This window comes from Myiozetetes cayanensis, unplaced genomic scaffold (assembly GCF_022539395.1).
Source record: "Myiozetetes cayanensis isolate MyiCay16 unplaced genomic scaffold, myiCay2020 scf3, whole genome shotgun sequence".
NCBI classification, from domain to species: domain Eukaryota; kingdom Metazoa; phylum Chordata; class Aves; order Passeriformes; family Tyrannidae; genus Myiozetetes; species Myiozetetes cayanensis.
The window spans coordinates 52,187,469-52,208,620 of record NW_026087521.1 but is presented as its reverse complement, the minus strand read 5'-3'; the positions used below and the strand labels follow the sequence as shown (position 1 = coordinate 52,208,620).

Genomic DNA, 21,152 nt, shown 5'->3' with positions numbered 1-21,152 from the left:
CTCTCCATAAAGGAGAGGGCCAAAGACAACATTTTATGTGACTCAAAGGGATTCGTTCCTTTGAAAAAAGGAGGAGAAACCCTAAATTTCCACATCACACTTGAGCCACTCCTCAACACCATCAACCACATTACAAAGCTTCAAGACACTGTCTTCCAAGTGAGTTGCACGATCACCAGTGTGTCTGTGCCACTCTAGGTCCCCAAGCAGCAGAACGCTCACAGAACTGTGCTGTGCACACTGAAGGGGTGCAGACACGCTGACTCTTCCAAGCTTACAAAACTGAAACGACAGTTGGTCATTTCACCTGCTCAGAGCTGCTCAAGATAAGTGACATGAACCCAAACATCCTGCTCTGGCAATGAGTTAAGGGATATGCACAGTCCTTGGGAAGCAAACTAGATTTGCTTTTTGTAGGAACCTTATCCTCAGGAGGAACAATTTTTCAAATAGCTAGGAAGAGTAACACCCTACAACCTTTTCTCTCCAGCCCTGGGTTGAAGCTAAGGAAAACCCATGCCACTCACCTGCAGTTTGTTAACCCTCTCAGCCAGTTCAGTCTTCACTCTTTCGCCTTCTGTGAATTTCACCTGCAGTTCCTGGAGCTGAGCATCGACTTTTTTCCTCTTGTGCTCAGCATCCCCTTTGCCCTGCAGAAGAGCCTTCACCTCATTGGACAGTTCAACCTTCTCACTTTCCAGAGCTTGTTTTGCTTTTTCAAGATTTGCTTTCACCTGAAGAGGAAAACAAAAAGCAGAAAAACCCCTCAGACTTGAGATATGGCAGGATCCTTCCACTTGAGTACATGTTTTTTCCAACAAGCAAGCTAATGTTCAATGTTTAGCAGCTAAGTTGTAGACTGCTTAGTCAGAAAAAACCAATTTGAACAGCCTGCTGATAAGTAGGAAACAATCTAATAATCAGAGAAGACAACAACATAGAAGAAGGTCTCGCACCATCAGATTTCCAAATTAAAGGTGGTACAAGTCAACAAGTGCTAGCAGTGAAAAGAATTTCCAGGCTGTGCAGTATAACATGCCTGATGGGGGAAAAGAAAATGAATGCAACTATTTAAAACAGCTTTATATATGCTTCATAGTAAAAAATGATCTACCAAGGGAAGAACACATGTATCAGAAGCCTAGTGTCATGAACACTTCATGCTCTTCTGCAGCTCTCATTTCAGGGAGGTTGACTGCTTTGGCTTTGTGTTTTCTGTTTCACATACCCGTTTGGTTTGTTCTAACTGCTCTGCCAGCTCTTCAATAGCTTGTGAATGTTTCTGCCTCATCTCCTGGATTTGAGCCTCATGAGTCTTTGCCTCATCTTCAAGAGTTTTCTTCAAAACCGTTACTTCTTGTTCTCTCTTTGACCTGCAAAATTCACAGATTCCACTTAGATGCCAAGGAAGGAATCAAGCAGAGGTGTATACCCACCAACAGTATCTCTAATGCAGAAAAGTGCCACGGTCTGTTTAGCCCTACATGCTATCAAAACACTTTTCAAAGTCAGCACTTAGCATTTTATCCTTCTTAAGCACAAGCTGGCAGCATTACTTTCAGACTGAAATTATAAATGTTTCAGGGGTACCACTGGCACTTGGGTTAGGGAGCAAATCAACTTTCTTGCATCAGGTGAGGTACTGCAGCAGTCTGGACTACAGTTTGCACACTACCTCTCTTTCTGTAGTCACTGAAGCTGCCAACTACCCTGACAAAGGCAAAGACTTACCATGGTAAGAGACTGAAAGCGGCAGCATTTATTAAAAACAGCCAAAGCCAAAACCAAATCAAGATAACACAGCTCCATGCTGGAGTTACCTCAGCTCTTGCTGAGCAGCTGTAGAATCTAGTGTGTCTTCTAGCTCCGTTTTCAACGCTTCCAGCTCTTCTCCCAGATCCCGCTTCTGTTTTTCAGCTTTATTCCTGGATGCTCTCTCTGACTCCAGGTCTTCCTGCAACTCAGTGATCTGGGATTCAAGTTCCCTGATCTTCTTCAGGGCCATGTTCTTCTGAGCTGCCTCTTCTTCCACTCTGTGTTCAACGTAAGGTTTTGGTCAGAGCCAGACTTAAACCATAAATAAATTAAAACAACCTGTCCTACCAAGAATAATCAAGAAAAAGAGCTGGTTTTGGTCAGCTCTGCAATATTACATTCAGACTTTGATCCATATATGATCTACAAATTCTAAGCTCTATTTATTTCCCAATACGTGAGACCACAATTTCTTACCTCAAAGAAGGGGACAACAGAAGAAAGTAGAAGAAAAAGCACTATTTTACACTGGAAATTGGACACTTAACTGAATAGATGAATACAGCAACTACCAGAGAGACAGTGTGTTGACACTACTTTTCAACTCCATCTGAAATATTACTACTCCAGTGAAATGCATGCAGTGTCCATTACATTCATAGTCTAGTTCTGTATGGAGAATGTGGCAGTGAGCAGCAGCCAGAGAACTGTAATGTTGAGGACATGGATCTTTAACAGTGCACAGGCTAAAATACAACATCCACAGACTGCATTTAGTCCCTATTCCAAGTGACACAAGACAAGAAATACTTCCCAACCTGGTGGTCCCTGAACCCTGCAGGTCAGGTTCTCACCTAGCTAAGGCTGCCTGCAGCTCCTCTTCCTTCTTGGCCAGCTGCATTTTGAGTTCTGCAATCTGAGCCTGCAGCTCAGCAATCTGGTCATGCAGATCACTGGAGTCCCCTTCAAGCTTCCGACGAGTCTTTTCCAATTCCTGCCTCTGCTTTTCTTCGCGTCGTAGACGTTCTGATGGAGATGGGGACACGTTTAGTTACACAGATGACACACACTCAGAGAACATTGTACAAACACAGAAAATTAGATCTATTTAACCAATAGTTTCTTTCCTAATAATACAACTGTCCAAACTGTAGCTGGAGTGCATTAGGACAACTACCCCCATATTTTGCCCTCAAACCACATCTGGGCAGTTTCCCTTCCCCTCACCTTACAGCCAAACCTCCTCCCCCCTTTTTGCTGTAAGAATGGCAGCACAATGCCAGTCTCACATCACGCAGGCATAAGCATTCATCAAGTGATGCTGAACACAAGGTCTGTTCCTCCTTTACTGAAGCTAAAGAGGCTGGCTCCTGCTGTGTTAACCTGGGCAGTCTCCAGATGAAGAGCTTCCTAGAACTCTGAAGAACTTGTGCAAACAGGCTATCAGAAACAGCACTAACCCTGACAGACTGATGCTGCTGGAAGTAGAAAAGTGGAGACACTTCCACAGCAGGAGAAGAAAGAGAACCAGCCTCTCTTCTCCATTGGCCTGCTGCATTAGAGAGGATTTTTATTTAGATCAAGGGCTCAGCTGACAAGGCACATAACCTTCAGCCAGCACAGCTCTATCAAATCAATCAATAGCTTACACACTATGGACTGATTTTTAACCCCTCAGAAACTGGGGAGGACTAAAACTCTAGAAATTAAACTGAAGTTCAACAAATTTTAACAAGAAACCACCTAAAACTAATTAGACAAGGTCTTTGCAGAATCTGTCTTTAATTAAAAAAAAAACCCAAACCACCTTCAAGGTCTGTGATCATGGCCTCATGCTTATTCTTGAGTTTGGCTAAACTCTTAGATTTCTCCTCTTCCTCTGTCAGGTTTGTTGTAAATTCAGACATTCTGTCTTCCAACAGTTTCTTTTCCTGCAAAATTGAGAAGGCAGTGTCAAAGCAGTTGCTGGAATTACAGGATGTTTTTCCAGAGCTGAGTGTGCTTATAGATGTCAATGTCATGAGTGCCTACTCTTGCTACAAACTTGGAAAGAAAGAAATCCTTTCAGAATCACAGACAGTTTTCAAACAAATTTGAATTTAAATTAAAGATTTGTATTTGATGGTCCTTTCAAAACTGAAAGGGAAGTCTGCTAATGAAATAACTTGATATGGCTTGGCATAACAATGTATCAGAAAATGTTTGCTCATGGATCATTATTTAGTCAAGGTTACTTAAATATCACACAATAGTGACTGTCAAGAATATAAGCAGGCGGCTAACTTCTAAAATTCAGGTCAAAATTCTCAAAGACAACATTGAATTAATTAATAAATTTCCCTGTAAGAGGGGAAAGGAAAGGTCAGCCTTTGGAGGGTGGCTCTTAGAGAAACACCTGTATATTTTTAGCCTGTGGAAAAAGCTGCAGGAGTCTTACCTTAGCCAATTTGAGATTCTGATCTTCCAGAACTAGCACATCTTCTTCCAGTTTCTTCAATTTGGCTTCTGTGGTCACTTTTTCTAGCTGAAGCTTCTGCCTTGCACTTTCCTCTTCTTCGAGCTGCTCCTCTAGTTCCTTCATGACACCCACAGAAAAGAAAGATATTGGTCAGTGCTGCTCATCTACCCATGTAACGGCACAGGGACAATACTGAAATGGAAGGTTTCTTCACCCTTCCTTCAAGGTTTTATTAGTAGCTCCTAGAGTGACATTCTCTGTCATGACCTAACGCAACATACTGCATCCTAACCAACAAGTTTTCTGGCAGAATGCACAATGCTATATTTTGCAAAGAACAGTACCTTTCCTAAAACAAAGCAAAGACTTATCTAATTATTTGAGAAGTGGCCATCATCTTCAAGAATGGAACAGCTCGTTCCAGATGACTGACTGAATGCCTCAGGCTCAGCACCAGAATCGCTGCATTCTATTTCTGTTTCCATTCATAGATTTTTCTATGCCTTTTTTTCCCCTCGCTCTCTCTTTTGTTTCCCTCCAAGCTGAGACCAAAGAACCACTCTAACCTTTACTCTACTCCTACTGACAAGAGATAGCATTCCTAAGGCATTACCTGGATGTTCTGCTGCATTTTCTTCTTTTCAGCCTGAAGATGTTGACACCGTTCTTCCTCTTCCTCCACCCTTGCTTCCAGGTCATGACATATCTCCTCCAGTTCTTGTTTCTTGGCTGTCAGGCGGGCTCTTATCTCCTCAGCTTCAGCACAGAGTTCGGTTTCTGCTTGCAACTGTTCCTGCAGCTGCATCTTCTCTGCCATTAGCTACATTGGATGCAAAGCCACAAATAAGACAAGCTCCAACTTACCAAAGCACTTAGCAATCTATGTTAAGTGAAGTTATGTGTTCCTGCATTCCACGGTTACAGTTTTAAACATTGCAGCACTCCCCTGCTGCTAATCAAAAGCTAAATATCAAATCGCAGTTTCAAGTGTTGGTTCTCCTTCACAAACCACATGATGCAACCCCGTATCATGTTAGCCTTCACAAATTTCTCAAGATCATATCCATTTGAAATAAGGATATTGCCTATTTGCCCCTGCAAAAGTAACGAATAATTATCATCCCTACAGAAAAAACAATCCTGTTTCCACCCTCTGTGTTCCAAACAGAAAGGATTCCATTAACGATGAGACTGAATTCAACGAGTTTGCTATAACACAGAGCCAAAGGAGCCTTTTCTTCACATAATGCCTCTAGAAGAACAACAGGCAGTCACTGTACAAAATGACCTGCTGAAGGAACTAAGCTGGGAAGAGGGGCAAAGGAAATTGACCAAGATGGCAGCCAAATCACAAGTTTCAGCAAGTTGCAATCCTGCACCTTGTCCATCAGACCAAGAAAGCAAAGGAGGTGCTCTCAAGCAGCTGGACAAGTATAGAGAGAACAACTTTTACACATCATATTTTCAAACTCACCTGAGCCTGGAAGGTCTCCATCTCAGTCAGCCTATTTTCTGCAGCTATCTGCTTCTCCTTGACTTTCATCAGTTCTTCTTCTTTGGCCATCATCTCCTCTTCCTGTCTGCTTACTTGCAGAAGGGGCTTCACCTGAAAGGGAAACCAAGGGAATGAGATGTATATAAGGAACAAGGGAAACACGAAAAAATCCTCTTGCACTTGATAAGAACTGAATAGAAAAACATTTTACATAAGTGTCGTATATGAAGGACTGACCAGTCCTTTTTTGTGAACACTGGGGGAGTCAGAGGACTAGATATCATCTACTCTGTCAATAGCACACTTTCTGTCTGTCCATCTATTCCTGTGGAATGGGATGCATAATGAAAGGGTTCAGTAATTTCCAGACCCTCAAGGGTTAAGTAATAATAGTAAGAGAATAAAAAAATTGCCATATAATGGGGAAATTCACATCTAAGTCAACGTCATATACGTGGACTTCTGTAAGGCCTCTGACCCAGTCCCCCACAACTTCCTTCTCTCTAAATTGAAGAGATATGGATTTGATGGGTGGAGTGTTTGGTGAATCAGGAACAGGCTGTGTGGTTAAATCCAGAGGGTAATAGTCACCGGCTCAATGTCCAGATGGAGACTGGTGACAAGTGGTTCCCTCAGGAGTCCTTACTGGGACCAGTGTTATTTAATGTCTTCGTTAATGACACAGATGAAGGGATCGAGTGCACCCTCAGTAAATTTGCAAATAACACCAAGCTGAGCGGTGCCACTGATGCACAGGATGCCAACCAGAGGGACCTGGACAACCTGAGAAGTGGGCCCTTGGGAATCTCATGAGTTTCAATGAAGCTAAGTGCAAGGTCCTGAACCTAGGTCAGGGCAATCCCCTGTCATCAATATAGGCTGAGGGATGAAGGGATTGAGAGCATCCCTATGGAGAAGGACATGGACGTTTCTGGTAGACGAAAAACTGGACATGAGCTGGCAGTGTGCACTTACAGCCCAGAAAGCCACTTGTGTCTTGGACTGCATCAAAAGCAGTGCGGTCAGCAGGTCAAGGGAGGGGATTCTGTCCCTCTAATCTGGTCAGATCCCACCTGGAGTTACTGACTGTGTCCAGGTCTGGGGTACTCAGCCTGTTACGAGTGAGTCCAGAGGGGCGTCACAAAAATGATCAGAGGGCTGGAGAACCTCTCCTATGAAGACAGGCTGAGAGAGCTGGAGTTTTTCAGCCTGGAGGAGAGAAGGCTCCAGGGAGACCTTATAGCACCTGTCAGTACTTAAACAGGGTTTCTAAAAATCAAGGGGCCAAACTTTTTAGGAAACCCGTTGTGATAGGACAAGGAATCATAGTTTTAAATTAATAGAGGGTAGATTTAGACCTATTTAGATTTAGATGGAATTTTTTACAATGAGGGTGGTGAAACACTGGAACAGGTTTTCTAGGGAAGTGGTGAATGGATGCCCCATTCATGGAAACTCAAGGTCAAGTTGGATGGTCAAGGTCAAGTCTAAGCAAACTGATCTAGTCGAAGATGTCCCTGTTCATTGCAAGGGGGTTGGATTAGATGATGTTTAAAGATCCCTTCCAACCAAAACTACTTGGTAATTCTATAAAAAAAAACAAACACCACTCATCTCTGTGCCTACCCCATCAAAACCCCTTAGAAGTAATTTCATAGGAAGGAGAAGAAAAGTTTGAACTCTGCTCTCAACTCTCATTTAGCTGCAAAGTCTCAAGGCTAAAAAGCAAGAAATCTAAATGGATTTAGAAAAGAAAGCATTTCTTCATATGTTCATTGTCTTTGTAAAGGTAAAATATCTACAAGTATTACAGCAAGATCAGACCTCAACGCTTTCCCTTCACTTTTGCAACGCTGGACAAAGAGATGGCAAGCCACCCCCATAAATAATAATTTTTGCCTAGCTAAACTGACCAGCCACATGGCAAGTGACTCTCTGAACTTCCACACCATCAAAGCAAGTGATTCCTTTACTCTGCTTAGGCATAAAATATTAAAGGATTACTTCTGCTTTCCCACAACACTGCTTGGATATAGCCTTGTATCTGATTTACGCAGACATATTGCATAGCTATAAAATACACTATAATATTCCCTGTTTAAATAAATCACAGTGTAGTTTCAAGCCAGCCCAATTGCAGAGAGAGTGATTTTTGTGCTCTGGTTCAACCTGAGAAGCTGAAATCACAACCAAACTGTTGAAATTGCAAAGGGAAAAATACTACCTTGGTGAACAACCTCCACCACTGCCAGTTCCGCAGTTTCAAATAGGCAGCACAGTTTCTCTGAAGCACTTTCATAGCTGTCAATTGCTGCTGGCGCTTGGCAAAGGCTCTGCAAAGTAATGGGAAGTCAGACAAAGGAACACACAGCAACACACAATTCTCACCAGCAAGCCCTTTCTTAGATACTTCTATGTTTTTTCTTTAGAAGGTTCTCTCCTAAAAAAACAGCAATGTTTTCAGTGAACTTTCTCTCTTTTCAAGTTTTTTTCTGCTCAGGTTAGAGTGGCTATTCTTTCCTTTGTTCAATTTCCTATTTAATAAATTTTTTCCCTTATGTATTCTAATCTGAAAAGCCTCATATTTTCATTTCCAGAAAGGGAGATCAGGAACAGAGATGTGTTTTCCCACCAAACTGAGAGGTACTACTTTTGTTCTTACAACTGTAGCATTTGCAGCCCTGCCTATATAGCTTAAGAGAACCCCTACACCTCCTGGATCAGTACTGTATTAAGACCTTCTCATTTTCACCTTTGCAATTTGCAGCACTTCTGTCAAAAACCTGGTCTGCTGCATAGCGTTCTTATAAAGAGGAAGAGACTTCACTGCTCAGGTAGTTTCTGGGATAGCTGCACACAGAGAATCTGGCAGGTGCCAGAAGTCTGGCCGTGCAGAGATGAAAAAGCCCTAAAGGACCAACAAATAAATCACGACCTTTCTGGCAAAAAATAATTTCTAGCTACCTTTTTTTGAAGATAAACTTGTACATGAATAGGAGAAACGTGTACTTTAAAAATTACGATCCTTACTTTCTGGCCAGGTAGCCTCTGCAGCATGCTTGGAAGCCAATAATGACATCTGTGATCTTCAGGTCTCTCTCTTCTTCAAGATGAGCAAGGACTCCAGCTCTGAAGAACACTTTACTCTGTCCAATTCTGTAAAGGTTGGAATCCAGCTCCAATGCTTTGATCTAAAATGAGAGAGAGAAGAATTCATGTCCTGCAAAGGCTGCTTCATGTGAAACATCGCAGAACATATTTGTGTCCCACAACATCCCTTCCCTACAATGAGCAGCTCAGGCCAACCAAAGTTGCTAACTCCCCATAAAGTCCTGCTCTGTCCCAATTGAGAGGAGCTCGAGCTCAACCAAGCACAGCATGAAACGGAGGTAACCACAGACAGAAAACATGACAGAAAGCACTGCTTTATACAATATCACATCAAGTAGCCAGAAGCTGTAAGGAATATGTCTAGCCTCAAGAGCCCTCTTCCTTTCCTAGAGGAAACACATCTGTTGATCCTTCCTAATTACTTTCCCCAGCCCTAATCTTTGTCAAAAAAGACACCACAACCCAACCTTCCTGCAAAGGATTTGCTGTCAATGCTTATAATAGTTAAGAATAACGAGCTATGCTCCCTTCAGACAGAAAAAAAGGGAATCCCTTACAGCCAAATTCAATTCAGTCTTCCCTAGCCATCAAGGCAGAGCCAAAGCTTTTCCTTTGAAGCAGGCAATTCTGTAGAAATTAATTGCAGCCTTCACCGAAAGCATTTGTCAACAGCAGGCCATTACAAAAAGTTTATTGAAGCTTATACTTTAAGCATGTGCTAAAGATAACATTAATGCTTCTAAGCATTTGGATTCTGTGAACACTGCTGGCATCTCAAAGCGTATGCATCTGTGAAAACAGAAAGATCCTCTTTGCCTAAGATTACTGAACCTCATGCTAGCCAAAAGCCTCCATCCATGAAGCCAAGAGAAGGTTTTTTGCACCCCTCTCTCAGACAAAACATTTGACTTTGGAATTTTGGTCTGATATATTTAGCATTCACAACTCAAACTTTTAAATCACACTCCTAAAGCTTATTCTATTCAAGCAGAATTTCTGGGATGTCTTACCATCAGCACGCAAGCCTGCTTTCCGTCCATAAATCCTTTGGGAATTGCATTTGGAGTTAAGATTTCATATCTGAAAACAAGAAAGCATCAGACCAGTTACACAAGTATATATTAAAAACAACAACAAACAAAATAAACCACTATGCATTCCTATGCCATTATGAGTTTGACAGTTTACAGGAAAAAATTCCATCTCTATTCAACAGAGTATGAAGCAGCAGTCTTGCATGGAGTCCTCTACACCTCACCTTAACTACATCCCTACAAGAGAAATCAAAGATGCTTTTGGAAGGCTTAGTGACAGGGAATACCAAAATACAGATGTGTTGCCTTTGAAAAACTGGTGATCTAGTTGAAATAAAATACATAAATTTTTCTACTTATGTCTTGACTTTGCCAGGGCAAAGACTGCTTCAGATTCTTTTCTAGGGCTCACCTTTGTCTGAATTCCTGGAATACAACTCTGTTGGGGAAACCTTGACGACAAATGCGGATTCCCTCCAGCACTCCGTTACAGCGAAGCTGGTCGAGGACCAAGTGGGGATCTAGTTTTCCAGCCTAGTGAGCAAAATGTATATTTTATAAATACCACAAAGCTTTTTACAAAAGGGGCTTACCCCCTTGCCTCTCCCTCTTTTTTGTAAAGCTGTCAGTTCTCTCTTTTCCAGTTAGAAACAACTGAAAGCTTTAATGCCACCTTATGAATAACTGCAAAGATCAGTCTCCAAAATTTTCGTAAGAGTACAGTTATTTAGGACGATCTTAAAAAGATACTCTGAGAAAACAGGGCCTCTTCAAGATCTTTTGCAAAACCTGACAAAAGATAGCAACCCAGCCACATGCCCCAGGAAGCCCAGGTAAGATTGCCTGAGCTGTGCTGTTTTGACTGTACCTTTTTCTCATGGTTGGGGATAATGCAACGGACGAAGTTGGGGTTGGTGTTCCTCAAGGTAGCCATCAGTTTAGCCAGTTGTTCTTTATAGAGCTGTCCCACTGTTCGGAACATACCCTTCCTGGTTTTAAAGGCCCCTGGCAATGCTGTATCTGACATACCAGCTACCTGATCCAGCCCAACAATACGGTCAACTAGAGAGAGCACAAGAGAAGAGTGTTAAAATTCGGCCACAAACAAAGGAAGCACTGGAACATACAAAGAACATCTGGGTAGAACAGGATCAATGAGAGGAGCTGCAGGATCCTTTTTGCTTCATCTCTACACAGATGTCGACTCCTGTACAGAACTTGTGCAGGGATAGGAGCAGGAAGGAAAAGAAAGCATCAGCTCACTACAGGAAGTTTGATTGATGGAGTCAAACTTACTCCCAAACATATTCTACTGATGCCGTGGATGGTAGCTCTGGAAGAGCAATCTAGAAGTGAGTTTCAGATGCTTCTACTTGCTTAGCTTACAATGGAAAACAACAAACCAAAAGTTCTAGCTCCTAGCCCAGCAGAGTCAACTATTAGTTAACTCTGATCCAGAAGGGGCCACAGACAGAGAAAAAAGCCCAGCTTCACTCTCACATTGCAGGCAGGACTGGTGATCAGAAAAGCCATACCCACTTGTGAACTGAACAAACATGCTAAAAGGTATGATAGAAACCAAACCTGAATATGCCACTGTTTGAGTTGGTTTTGGAGTACAAGTATTCTGTGACAGACATGAACAATACCACTAGGAGAGAGTCAGAACTTCCTGCCCCAGCAGTTTCTCCACCATGTCACAGTGACATGCAAGCACTAACAAAGTCATCACCTTGATGGATGGACTCCACAGATCCTTTCTTTTTTTAATTTTTTTGTTTTTATTTCCCCGCAACAGAAGCCAGCTAGATCTGATAGTAGCAGGGGCAAAAAGAAACTAAAGCACTACTGTTTCCCATTACTTTTCTACATAGAGATAAAAATTCACCCATCCAACAAAAGCCAACTGTATCGCTATAAATTTCCATACCCCCAGTACATTTTTATTAAGTGCTTCAAGCTATTTTTCACTATCTTGGTTGGTTGATGACTACACTCAGGCTCCAAATCTTCACTTTAGAAAACACACCAGTTTGTGTTCAACTGTCTTCCGATTAAAAAAAACCCCACAACTGCTAAGAGACATTCCTACAAAAGAATAAACAAGAAAGAATATTCTGATTTACACCTAATATTAATTTAGAACGGCTCACTTCTAGAGTAGCTGTTAGAATAGGGTCAAGGTTGCCTTATCAGAAAGAAAAGGTGATGTTACTAGATGACATCACAGGGAAATCCACAGAAGTGTGTCCCAGATTGTGGCTGTAACAATCCTCTTAAAAATCTTGAGCCCTGCAATCTACATCAAGATAGCAAAACAGACAGTCACTTGCAACAGGAGATCCAGCTAAGAACAATAAATGAAAACTGGTAACCTGTAGTCAGTTGACATTTCAAGTCCAAAAGAAGTGTCACACAGCAAAGGCCTTGAGAGGCACAACTTGCTGACAACCATTTTTGATCCAGTATAAGTTCCTCTGCCAAACTAACTTTCTTTTAAATGATCAGCTGCTGAAGTTAAATCCCAATACTAGAACTAATGTTAACCTGGATTTCAGTTCATATGCAGTCTTGGAAATCTTCCTTCCAAATCTTGCAAGAAATACAGCCTTGCTAACTCTACATTCAAACAGTTGCCAGGGACTTGCCTTTAGCTGTTCCTATCCAAGTCTTGCAGGAGCACCTTTTAGCACCTCAATATATCCCTATTTTTCTTGTATTCACTAGTAAGGTGAGTTTTACTTTTGCTTTAAATTCCATGAGGAGCTACTAGCACAAAGCAGAGGAAATGAACAAGAAGGACAGGCAGGTATGACAAAGGGACAAAGAGAAGTTAACGGAAGCACTTCTTGCATGGCTCTAGGATGCATTACACACATGACACGACAGCTGGGTTTCTCAGTCACCTGGTTCTAGATGAAGAATAGGAAAGTGTTGATAGAAATAGGCTCTCTGAACCTTCTGCATCTCTGCAACAGACAGAGACGTCAAAGAAAACCTACCACAGAAAGTGACAGTAACAGTAAGACTCAAAAGCAGATAAACCCAGAGAAGATAGAGTAAAATACTGAACAACACTGCAGAAAGAGCACGCTAGTTGCAGGACTGAAAACATAGATTTGACCTCAGATTTTCAGTTTGAGTGCTGCAGCTATGCAAGCTGCTGGGACATAATGGCACATTCATATTTTATCCTGGTATTCTTGGTTTTGAGAAATAATTGTGATATATATTCAGGAAGCTTAATGTCAGTTGATGGAAGTGAGCCTTTCTCTTGAGTTAAAGTGAAGTGTTAATGAAATACCATAATCTAAGCAAAGGATGTTCCAGACAATGCTCATCTTGGTGGCTTAGTCTTCAGAGGAAAAAAAGCAACACAGCTCATCAGAGACTTTTGATGATCAAACAAACTCTTCCACATAAAATAAGAGAAAACAGATGAAATTAAGGTTAATTACATACCATCTTTCCACAGCTCAGACACAAACTTATCCGACGACTGGTGGAGAAGAGTAGCAATATTATCGTTCAGCGGATCCATGTTCTTCATCAGCCATTCATCTGCCTTATAATCCACCTGGAGAAGACAAACACATCAAGAAAATGGGGAGGCAATTTTCTGCACCCCAAGATGCATCAACATCTGGCACAGTCTGTAAAAGTAGCTGAGGTTTGCAAAATCAAAAACAGATTACTTAACCATTCTTGGGTTTGCCATCTAAGTAAGTACACCTATGGATTTCAAACCCTTAACTAACAGCTGCAAGTTCTGTTCTGTCAGTAAAGGGAATGGATTTGCAATGCTAGTTTGCACCACCCAAAATGTGACACAAAATAACTGCATTATCATTTTCGCTGATCAAGTCTTGATGCAGGTTTCTGAAAAGCACCTCCAATCTCACCAAATCACAGAGAACAAATTTAAATTGCTGTCAGTTTGATGTGTCTTGAACTATATACACATATTTCAAGTTTCATATTATATATATATAGATAGACAGATATAGATATAGATATAGATATAAATTTGCAGGCAAATTCCCTTAGGCACTGTAAGGTCCATAGCAATGGAAGAATTTAATGAAATCTTCCAGTGGTTTCTCATAAACAACTGTTTTGGTGAGTAGCCATTTCTAAGAAGCCGTGGTTATACATTACAAAATACAGCAGACATTCCAGTGTTCACATTTCAGCTATTCTTTACCTTGCCAGCATAATGTATGATACAGAAGTCAGCTTTGTCTTTCAGCTGTTTTGGTTTCTGAAATTTGGGATGGGTGCCTTGTTCTTGCACAACTTTTTCCACAAAGCTTTTGTCTGTTGCTTTTGGGAACCAGCACTCTTCATCCAGCAAGGCCAGTATACCAGGAGGCCCAGCCTTAAAGAAGGGAAACATCACAACGTCATTAAATACATGACTACATCAATAACTAGCATCTTTAGATGGCAAGAGGAGAAAGAAAAAGGATTCCTAAGCTTGATCCACATCACATTCACCTATTATGTGGTATCAGTTTAACTACTTCCTTAATAATAGAAACTGCTAATAATTCTTCAATATCCTCATCTGAATTCTGACCACTTTTATGATAAAGTCTCTTCTGTGACATTTGTCAAGTTTGTTTTTGGGGAAAAAAATATCTTTTTTTAATAGAAGAAACATTATCACACTGTTCTCTAAATATATCCAAGTGCCTAAATGCAGAAGGCCATAGGTGAAAATTTCACAAACTAGTCCTTACTAGGACTATGGAACATCTATTAGGAAATTTATACATTTTCAAGTTTCATTAGAGTACAATTAGAGCAACAGTGATTCACAGCTTCTCATCACAGCTGTAGTTAACTAAGTTCACACTGCTTATGGTAAGCTACACATACATCTAGCACTATGCAGATACACACAAATGAAGACAATTTAGTGAGAGGAAAAAGTGGTTGACTATATCTATTTTCAGGTAGTGTTTCCTACAGAACTGAAACTAACAGCTCTATTGGTAACACACTTTTAGACAAAGAAGAAACTATTCATTTCTGCTTCTAATCAGCACAGTGTCAGTAGAAGATTATGAAAGCTATAGGTCCAGTGTCCAGTCTACAGGTAGAGGTGATGTCCTCAGTGACAAAGTCAGTGCAGCCATTTCTTGCTGCTCCATGGTAGAACAACAAGCTTACCGGCTTCTCTATGAGGTCAATGCAGGGCTGCAGATCCAGGCCAAAGTCAATGAAATTCCACTCTATGCCCTCCCTCTGGTACTCTTCTTGCTCCAGAATGAACATGGTGTGGTTAAAGAGCTGTTGCAACTTTTCATTTGTGTAGTTAATACACAGCTGCTCAAAGGAGTTCAGCTAATGAAGAAAAAAACAGAGAGATGTTTGAACAATTGCTTTTGTAGACACACCTACTATTCTCTTAGCACGAAAGATTGTATCTGTAGTTCAGGAATTCAGGCCAGTGTTCTGTGTGGGGCAGACAGTCTATTGCCAATAACCCCTTTGGCCTGTACTGTCACGTGCCACTGCATCACTGCTGCAATCCCTAGGGAAGTTCATACACTTTGTTCCTCAGGCTTTGCAAAAGAATGTTTAGTTGTAAACAGCAGAAGAATTACTGCAGCTGCTTAACCCAGGAACAGAAAAGACTGGTTTTCTCACAAATGCAGAGCTGACAAGTCCTCTTCATATGAAGAGGAAGCAACAGAAGCCTGAAGACAAATGCCTAAAAGTGTATGGATTGGAAAGTCCCCTTTTAATCCTCATATATAAAATCAGAGCAAGAAAAGTGAGGGAAATTTCTTCAAAACTTCCAAACTTCTTTAAACAGTAAGGACAAGATAAATAACCTACCATGCAAGGACCTGACATCTCCTTACCTCAAAAATCTCAAAGCCAGCAATGTCAAGGATTCCAATGAAGGATGCACCCTGTCGCTTGGTCTTATCCAACGCCTTGTTGATCCGCATAACCAGCCACCGGAACATACGTTCATAAGTGGCTTTAGCCAGTGCTTCAATGGCAAAATCAGCCTAAGCAGCAAAAAGATAAACATCAGGAGTTACATTATACCTTTGGATTTGTGAAGCCAAATCCCTCCCTGACACTACCCTACCTGATATAAATACTATGTGTACTAAGAAATTAAACACCAAAATGCAAAGGCAGCATGGAAAGGCAACCTGTGACTGTTTCCAGTCTTCAAGCTCTTCCCGATCCCTTCCATGTTTATGGGGGCATGTTTCATTATTCAAAGAATAAGGATGTGTTCATAAGGAAGCCGGGCAGTAAGCGCAGAGGTTTTGCTCCTTTCAAGCAGCCACTAGCTCCTAAGTCAGGCTTCATTTAGAGTACAACCTGACTCAAGAGCATTACAAAATTATCCATCAATTTCAAGGGTGAGAAGCAAATTTCTCCATCCTCATAGCTGACCTACTCAAAAATAGTGCTTTTTGTATTACACCAACTCAAATGTATCACCCTTGCACACCACACTGAAAGAATTTAATCCCTATGGACAGCCAGTCACCAAAATTAGGGGACTTTTTGTGGTTTTGGTTTTTTTTTGTTGTTGTTTTTGTTTGTTTGTTTGTTTTGTTTTTTGGTGGGTTTTTTTTGTTTGTTTGTTTTTTAAGACGAGAAAAAGTGATATAGGGGCAGGGTGATTGCTATCTTTACACAGATGAAATGAGCAAATACTAGAAAAAATATATATGCTACATTATTCAAGTGTGTTTGCCATAACTGTAGCCATAAAGATGGTTAATAAACACTACAGAAATCTCTAATACATTCATTAATTTTGTGGTGGTAAGATTAGAGACCGTTCATTTTTAGAGAACACATACCTGCTCTTTGGTCTGAGCTTTCTGGACATAATCTCGTCCAACTTTGATGCGAGGAGTCAGGATACCTCTAGTGAAATCTGTCACATTGATACCCAAAAGGTGAGACACTTTCTGAGCCGCTGAAGATGAGATGAGGAAACAGAGAGATTAATATTATTTCGTTTTTCTCATAGAAAACAAGAGAAAAAGAAAAACATTCCAGAAAAAAAAAATTAGAAAAGCCAGGAAACAGCTTATAAAAAAGTGTTAAAATGAAGAACATGTTGCTGAGACAAAGTATCTTCCTAATAAAAAAAATCCAAGAAAACCCTCTTGAACCCATTCTACAGATCATTGATTTTCTCCAGAATCCACAAGAGCAAATTTGAAGCAATAGACTCATAACACTAAATCATAACATGGAAGCTTTAGAAAATTCATCTGCAATCAATTTAAAAATACATCACATAATAGATTTCTTTCTTAATCTAGCTAATTGTTCTGTCTTCATCTACTGATTAATCTTTGAGGCAGCTCTGTATTTCAGATTCAAGATCCAAAACCCAAATGGTTTGCTCTCCTCCGCAAAATGCCAGTTAGAGCATATTTTCACTTATAAAATAAACAGTGATAAATTAGCAACCTTTTCTGTTTCTGCAGTACATCTACAATGAAGGTCTAAGAGTTAAATCTTCCAACAGATAGTCTTCTATCACATGAAACGTGGCACTATTTACACATGCAACAACAGGCAGTGCAATTAAAATATGTACACTATGTACAAATATGTACTTTATACACACCATAAAACTATCCACCACTTTACTCTTACAGTTACAAGACTACCTACAATGTCAGCAAAGAAGATTCCTTAAAGTGTAATAATACAGGTTTGAAGGAGCAATTCCTACAGCTTGGTTAAAACACACAGACACTTGACATATTCCAGTAGAGAAATCCTTTTCATCTGGTCATCACATGTACTTCCTGCCTAGCCCTGACACAAGGACAGTGCCACATTCCTGCCCGTGGGTGGCTGCAAACACACGCCTGGCAAAACAGTGTGTATTTGTATGGAGCACGCCAGCAACTTTGGCAAATAATTCACCTCATAGAAAAACAGGATTTCAGCATTCCATACATTCTGTTATACATTCTCCTACTTGCAAGCACTTCCTGTAGGCTTTTTTCTGCACTTTTCTTTGGTGGGGGAGAGGAGATTGGTTACCTGTATTGTCTGGCATAGAGGCTTGGTCTGTATTACGCTCCTTCTTGAAGACGATGTTGCCAAGTTGAAGAACACCTGAGATAACCTTCAGCAGACCTTTTAAAAAAATAATAATAACTCAGTGTCAGACATCACCAAAAGCCCTGATATGACCCAGCTACCTTTCCTGACATGGTTAAGAGGCCCTTCTCAACATCCCAAAGATCCTTCTGAAAAAAACACTACAGACAATTCCTCTACATGACTCCCATTCAGGACACAGGACTTGCCTTGTTCCTCCTGTGCGAGCCTACAGAGCCTAGAAATTTACTCATTTTCAGCATCACTATAGGACGGTGAGAGATGGGACTGAGGACAATGAGCCACCTAAATCAGCTGCATTTTGTGATAAAACATTTGTTCTCAGTTAGAGGGTCACAACTCACTCAATGAATTCAATACTCAGTTTTCCTCAGTGATTACTGTTAAACACAGGAAAGAGACAGTTAAGAGCACAAACCAATTAAAAAAGATTTTGTTTCTTTAACCCTGTTACACTTTCAGCTCCCTGACCAAGATCTGTAGTCCCTACAGACATACGTTATAACACATGGAAGGCACCAGGATGTGGGCGAAAGTGCCCGTACCGTAAGTATTACTAATGACATGCTGAAGCACCCCACCCCATTGCTAATGATATATTCATACTCTTCAAATGGTGCACGTCACAAAAGCAACACCAGGGGCCAGGACAGGAAAGACATTTTTCAAGCCACAGTTTCAATTCAATTTTGACCGTGTCTCAGTCAAAGCTCATTGCATAACAGCTTCTAGTTGCCTTGAGCAAAGTAAACTGCCAGTCACTTGCAAAGGGGATCTCATACCAAAGATCTTTTTATCCCCCAATTTCTACCTGTTTGTGCTGGTTTTGGCTGAGATAGAATTCATTTTCTTCACAGTAGCTGTTAGGGGGTGTGTTCTGGATTTGTGCTGGAAACAGCATTCCTGACACAGGGATGTTTTAGTTACTGCTGAGCAGTGTATACACAGAGTCATGGTCTTTTCTGCTTCACCCCAACCTACCAGTGAGGAGGCTGGGGGTGTACAAGAAGTTGGGAGAGGACAGAGCAGGTTCAGGTGAACCTGCTGATGCAAGGGGTTCCGACCATACGACATCATGCTCAACATTTGAAGCTGAGGAAAGAAGGCAGAAGGGGGGGACAATGGGAGCGATGGTGTTTGCCTTCCCAAGTCACTGTTACGCATGATGGAGCCCTGTTTTCCTGGGGATGGCTGAACACCTGACTGCCCATGGGAAGTGGTGAATGAATTCCTTGTTTGGCTTTGCTTCGCTTGCATGTGCAGCTTTTGCTTTACCTGTTAAACTGTCTTTACCATGACCCACAAGTTTTCTCCCTTTTACTCTTTTGATTCTCTCCCCCATGCCACTGGGGAAGAGTGAGTGAGTAGCTGCGTGCGGCTTAATTGCTGGTTGGAGTTAAACCACAACACTATTACTGAAAGATTTGGTTTTAAACAAACATCTTTTTGATAAGAGAGTGAACAAAGGCTCCACATGTACTACATTAGGAGTAAACATATATGTTTCTGATTGCCCTGCTCCACTCTGCACTCGTGCAGCCTCACCTCAAGTCCTGTGTGCAGTTTTGGGTGCCACAATAGAAGAAAGATATAAAGCTATTATGGAGTGTCCAAAGGAAGGCTATGAAGATCGTTAAGGGCCTTGAGGGGAAGCCATAGGAGGAGCAGCTGAGGTCACTTGGCTTGTTCAGCTTTGAGAAGAGGAGACTGAGGGGTGACTTCATTGCAGCCTACAGCTCCCTCACAAGCGGAAGCAGAGGGGCAGGCACCACTTCTCTTCGGTGACCAGTGACAGGACCTGAGGGAATGGCCTAAAGCTATGTCAGGGACGGTTTATGCTGAGTCTTAAAAAACTGGCACTGGAACAGGCTCCCCAGGGAAGTGGTCACAGCACCAAGCCCACCAGAGCTGAAACATTTAGACAATGCTTTCAGGCACATGGTGGGATTCTTGGGGTGGGCCTGTGCAGAACAAGGAGGCTGATCTTTGATGAATCTTGTGGGTTTCCTCTAACTTGGGATATTATATGATTCTATGTTCCTAAAGGCATGTTATGAAATTCAGTGGTTTGACAGCTGCATCTGGAGTCCTAGCACCTGAACAGACATCTTATTTTGATATGATCTTATAAATAAAGATGGTGTCTGGATTTTACATCAAAACTTAGTAAGCCTACCATGCAGCTAGGCAGTTCTTCCAATGTTCCTGTAAGGAACATTAATGCACTTGACCCTTTGAACAGCAAGTGCAAAACACTAAAGCTATTTTTGCTGTAGTGGCTGGAACCAACAGCTCATCTATGTGACAGCAAAGACATGCCCTAGAGCATCAATTAAAAAACTCCGTTCAAAAAACTGAGCATAAGAGAACATCCTGACAATGAATTAGGCTGCCAATTATTTTATTTGGTTTAGGCAAGTTTCTCTTCACCGCCATAAAGCAGTTTCAATCTCAGATGATTCAGGATATCAAGAAGGCTATTAAACTGTGGATAACAACAGCATGGATTATTAGTAGGCTGGATTGTGAAGAGCAATATTTAAGGCAGAGGCACATATTCCCTACAGCCACAAGAGCTGCAACCTTCAGCAGAGGAGGTGGTGACCTCAAACCACCACAGATGCTTGCTTGCTTCAGTATAGAGAATAATAGTCCTAGTTTTAGAAGACCATATACATTTGGAAAGTGAGATTTCACAGAACACTGATTCCTAACCAGTGAGACAGATCATGAAAGAGAGCACAGAGTGCTGGTGAATACATATCACTGCACTTTGTGCTGGCTGCATGCAATTCTATCTTCCCTGTCATGGAACTGTGCTCCCAGTATCAGACAATATTAATTTCTGATCAGCAGTTCAGTGTTAATCTGGAAAGAAAGGCACTCTGACCAGTTCATTCTCAAAGGACTAATCCAGCAGTGGTTGGATTAGATTATTTTAAAGCCGCTTCTTAGGGATAGGGTGAGCACACAAGCCTTGCATTGCACAAGAGAATTGAGGGGACTCTTGTATCTTGGATGTGTTATTCATAAAATGGGTATACAGCCCTCAGACTGAGAACAAAAACAGTAAGAAGCGTGTTTTCATTAGCTGCTTCACTCCTACAGAGACCTGAATAAACTGAAACTGTGTTGGTAGATCCAGAGGTGGGTCACTCCAAAGTCACTA

The 21,152-nt window shown here is 41.3% G+C and overlaps 1 protein-coding gene across 4 annotated transcripts in view; it reads right to left on the bottom strand.

Moving 5' to 3' along the window:
- Nucleotides 1-21,152, bottom strand: part of MYH9 (myosin heavy chain 9) — a 72,591-nt gene that overhangs the window by 11,770 nt on the left and 39,669 nt on the right. For 3 of the 4 annotated variants that reach the window (XM_050323732.1, XM_050323734.1, XM_050323733.1), the window contains exons 10-29: nucleotides 17,903-17,998; nucleotides 16,696-16,814; nucleotides 15,727-15,879; nucleotides 15,029-15,202; nucleotides 14,058-14,231; nucleotides 13,316-13,430; nucleotides 12,760-12,822; nucleotides 10,722-10,915; nucleotides 10,266-10,387; nucleotides 9,830-9,899; nucleotides 8,739-8,899; nucleotides 7,933-8,041; nucleotides 5,688-5,819; nucleotides 4,827-5,033; nucleotides 4,193-4,330; nucleotides 3,563-3,686; nucleotides 2,610-2,781; nucleotides 1,821-2,033; nucleotides 1,229-1,373; nucleotides 528-734 (exon numbers count right to left, since the gene is read on the bottom strand). In XM_050323732.1, the coding sequence (XP_050179689.1) occupies nucleotides 528-734; nucleotides 1,229-1,373; nucleotides 1,821-2,033; nucleotides 2,610-2,781; nucleotides 3,563-3,686; nucleotides 4,193-4,330; nucleotides 4,827-5,033; nucleotides 5,688-5,819; nucleotides 7,933-8,041; nucleotides 8,739-8,899; nucleotides 9,830-9,899; nucleotides 10,266-10,387; nucleotides 10,722-10,915; nucleotides 12,760-12,822; nucleotides 13,316-13,430; nucleotides 14,058-14,231; nucleotides 15,029-15,202; nucleotides 15,727-15,879; nucleotides 16,696-16,814; nucleotides 17,903-17,998 (2,888 nt within the window). The remainder of the gene's footprint in view (nucleotides 1-527; nucleotides 735-1,228; nucleotides 1,374-1,820; nucleotides 2,034-2,609; nucleotides 2,782-3,562; nucleotides 3,687-4,192; nucleotides 4,331-4,826; nucleotides 5,034-5,687; nucleotides 5,820-7,932; nucleotides 8,042-8,738; nucleotides 8,900-9,829; nucleotides 9,900-10,265; nucleotides 10,388-10,721; nucleotides 10,916-12,759; nucleotides 12,823-13,315; nucleotides 13,431-14,057; nucleotides 14,232-15,028; nucleotides 15,203-15,726; nucleotides 15,880-16,695; nucleotides 16,815-17,902; nucleotides 17,999-21,152) is intronic. The other variant, XM_050323736.1, reaches the window with a different exon arrangement.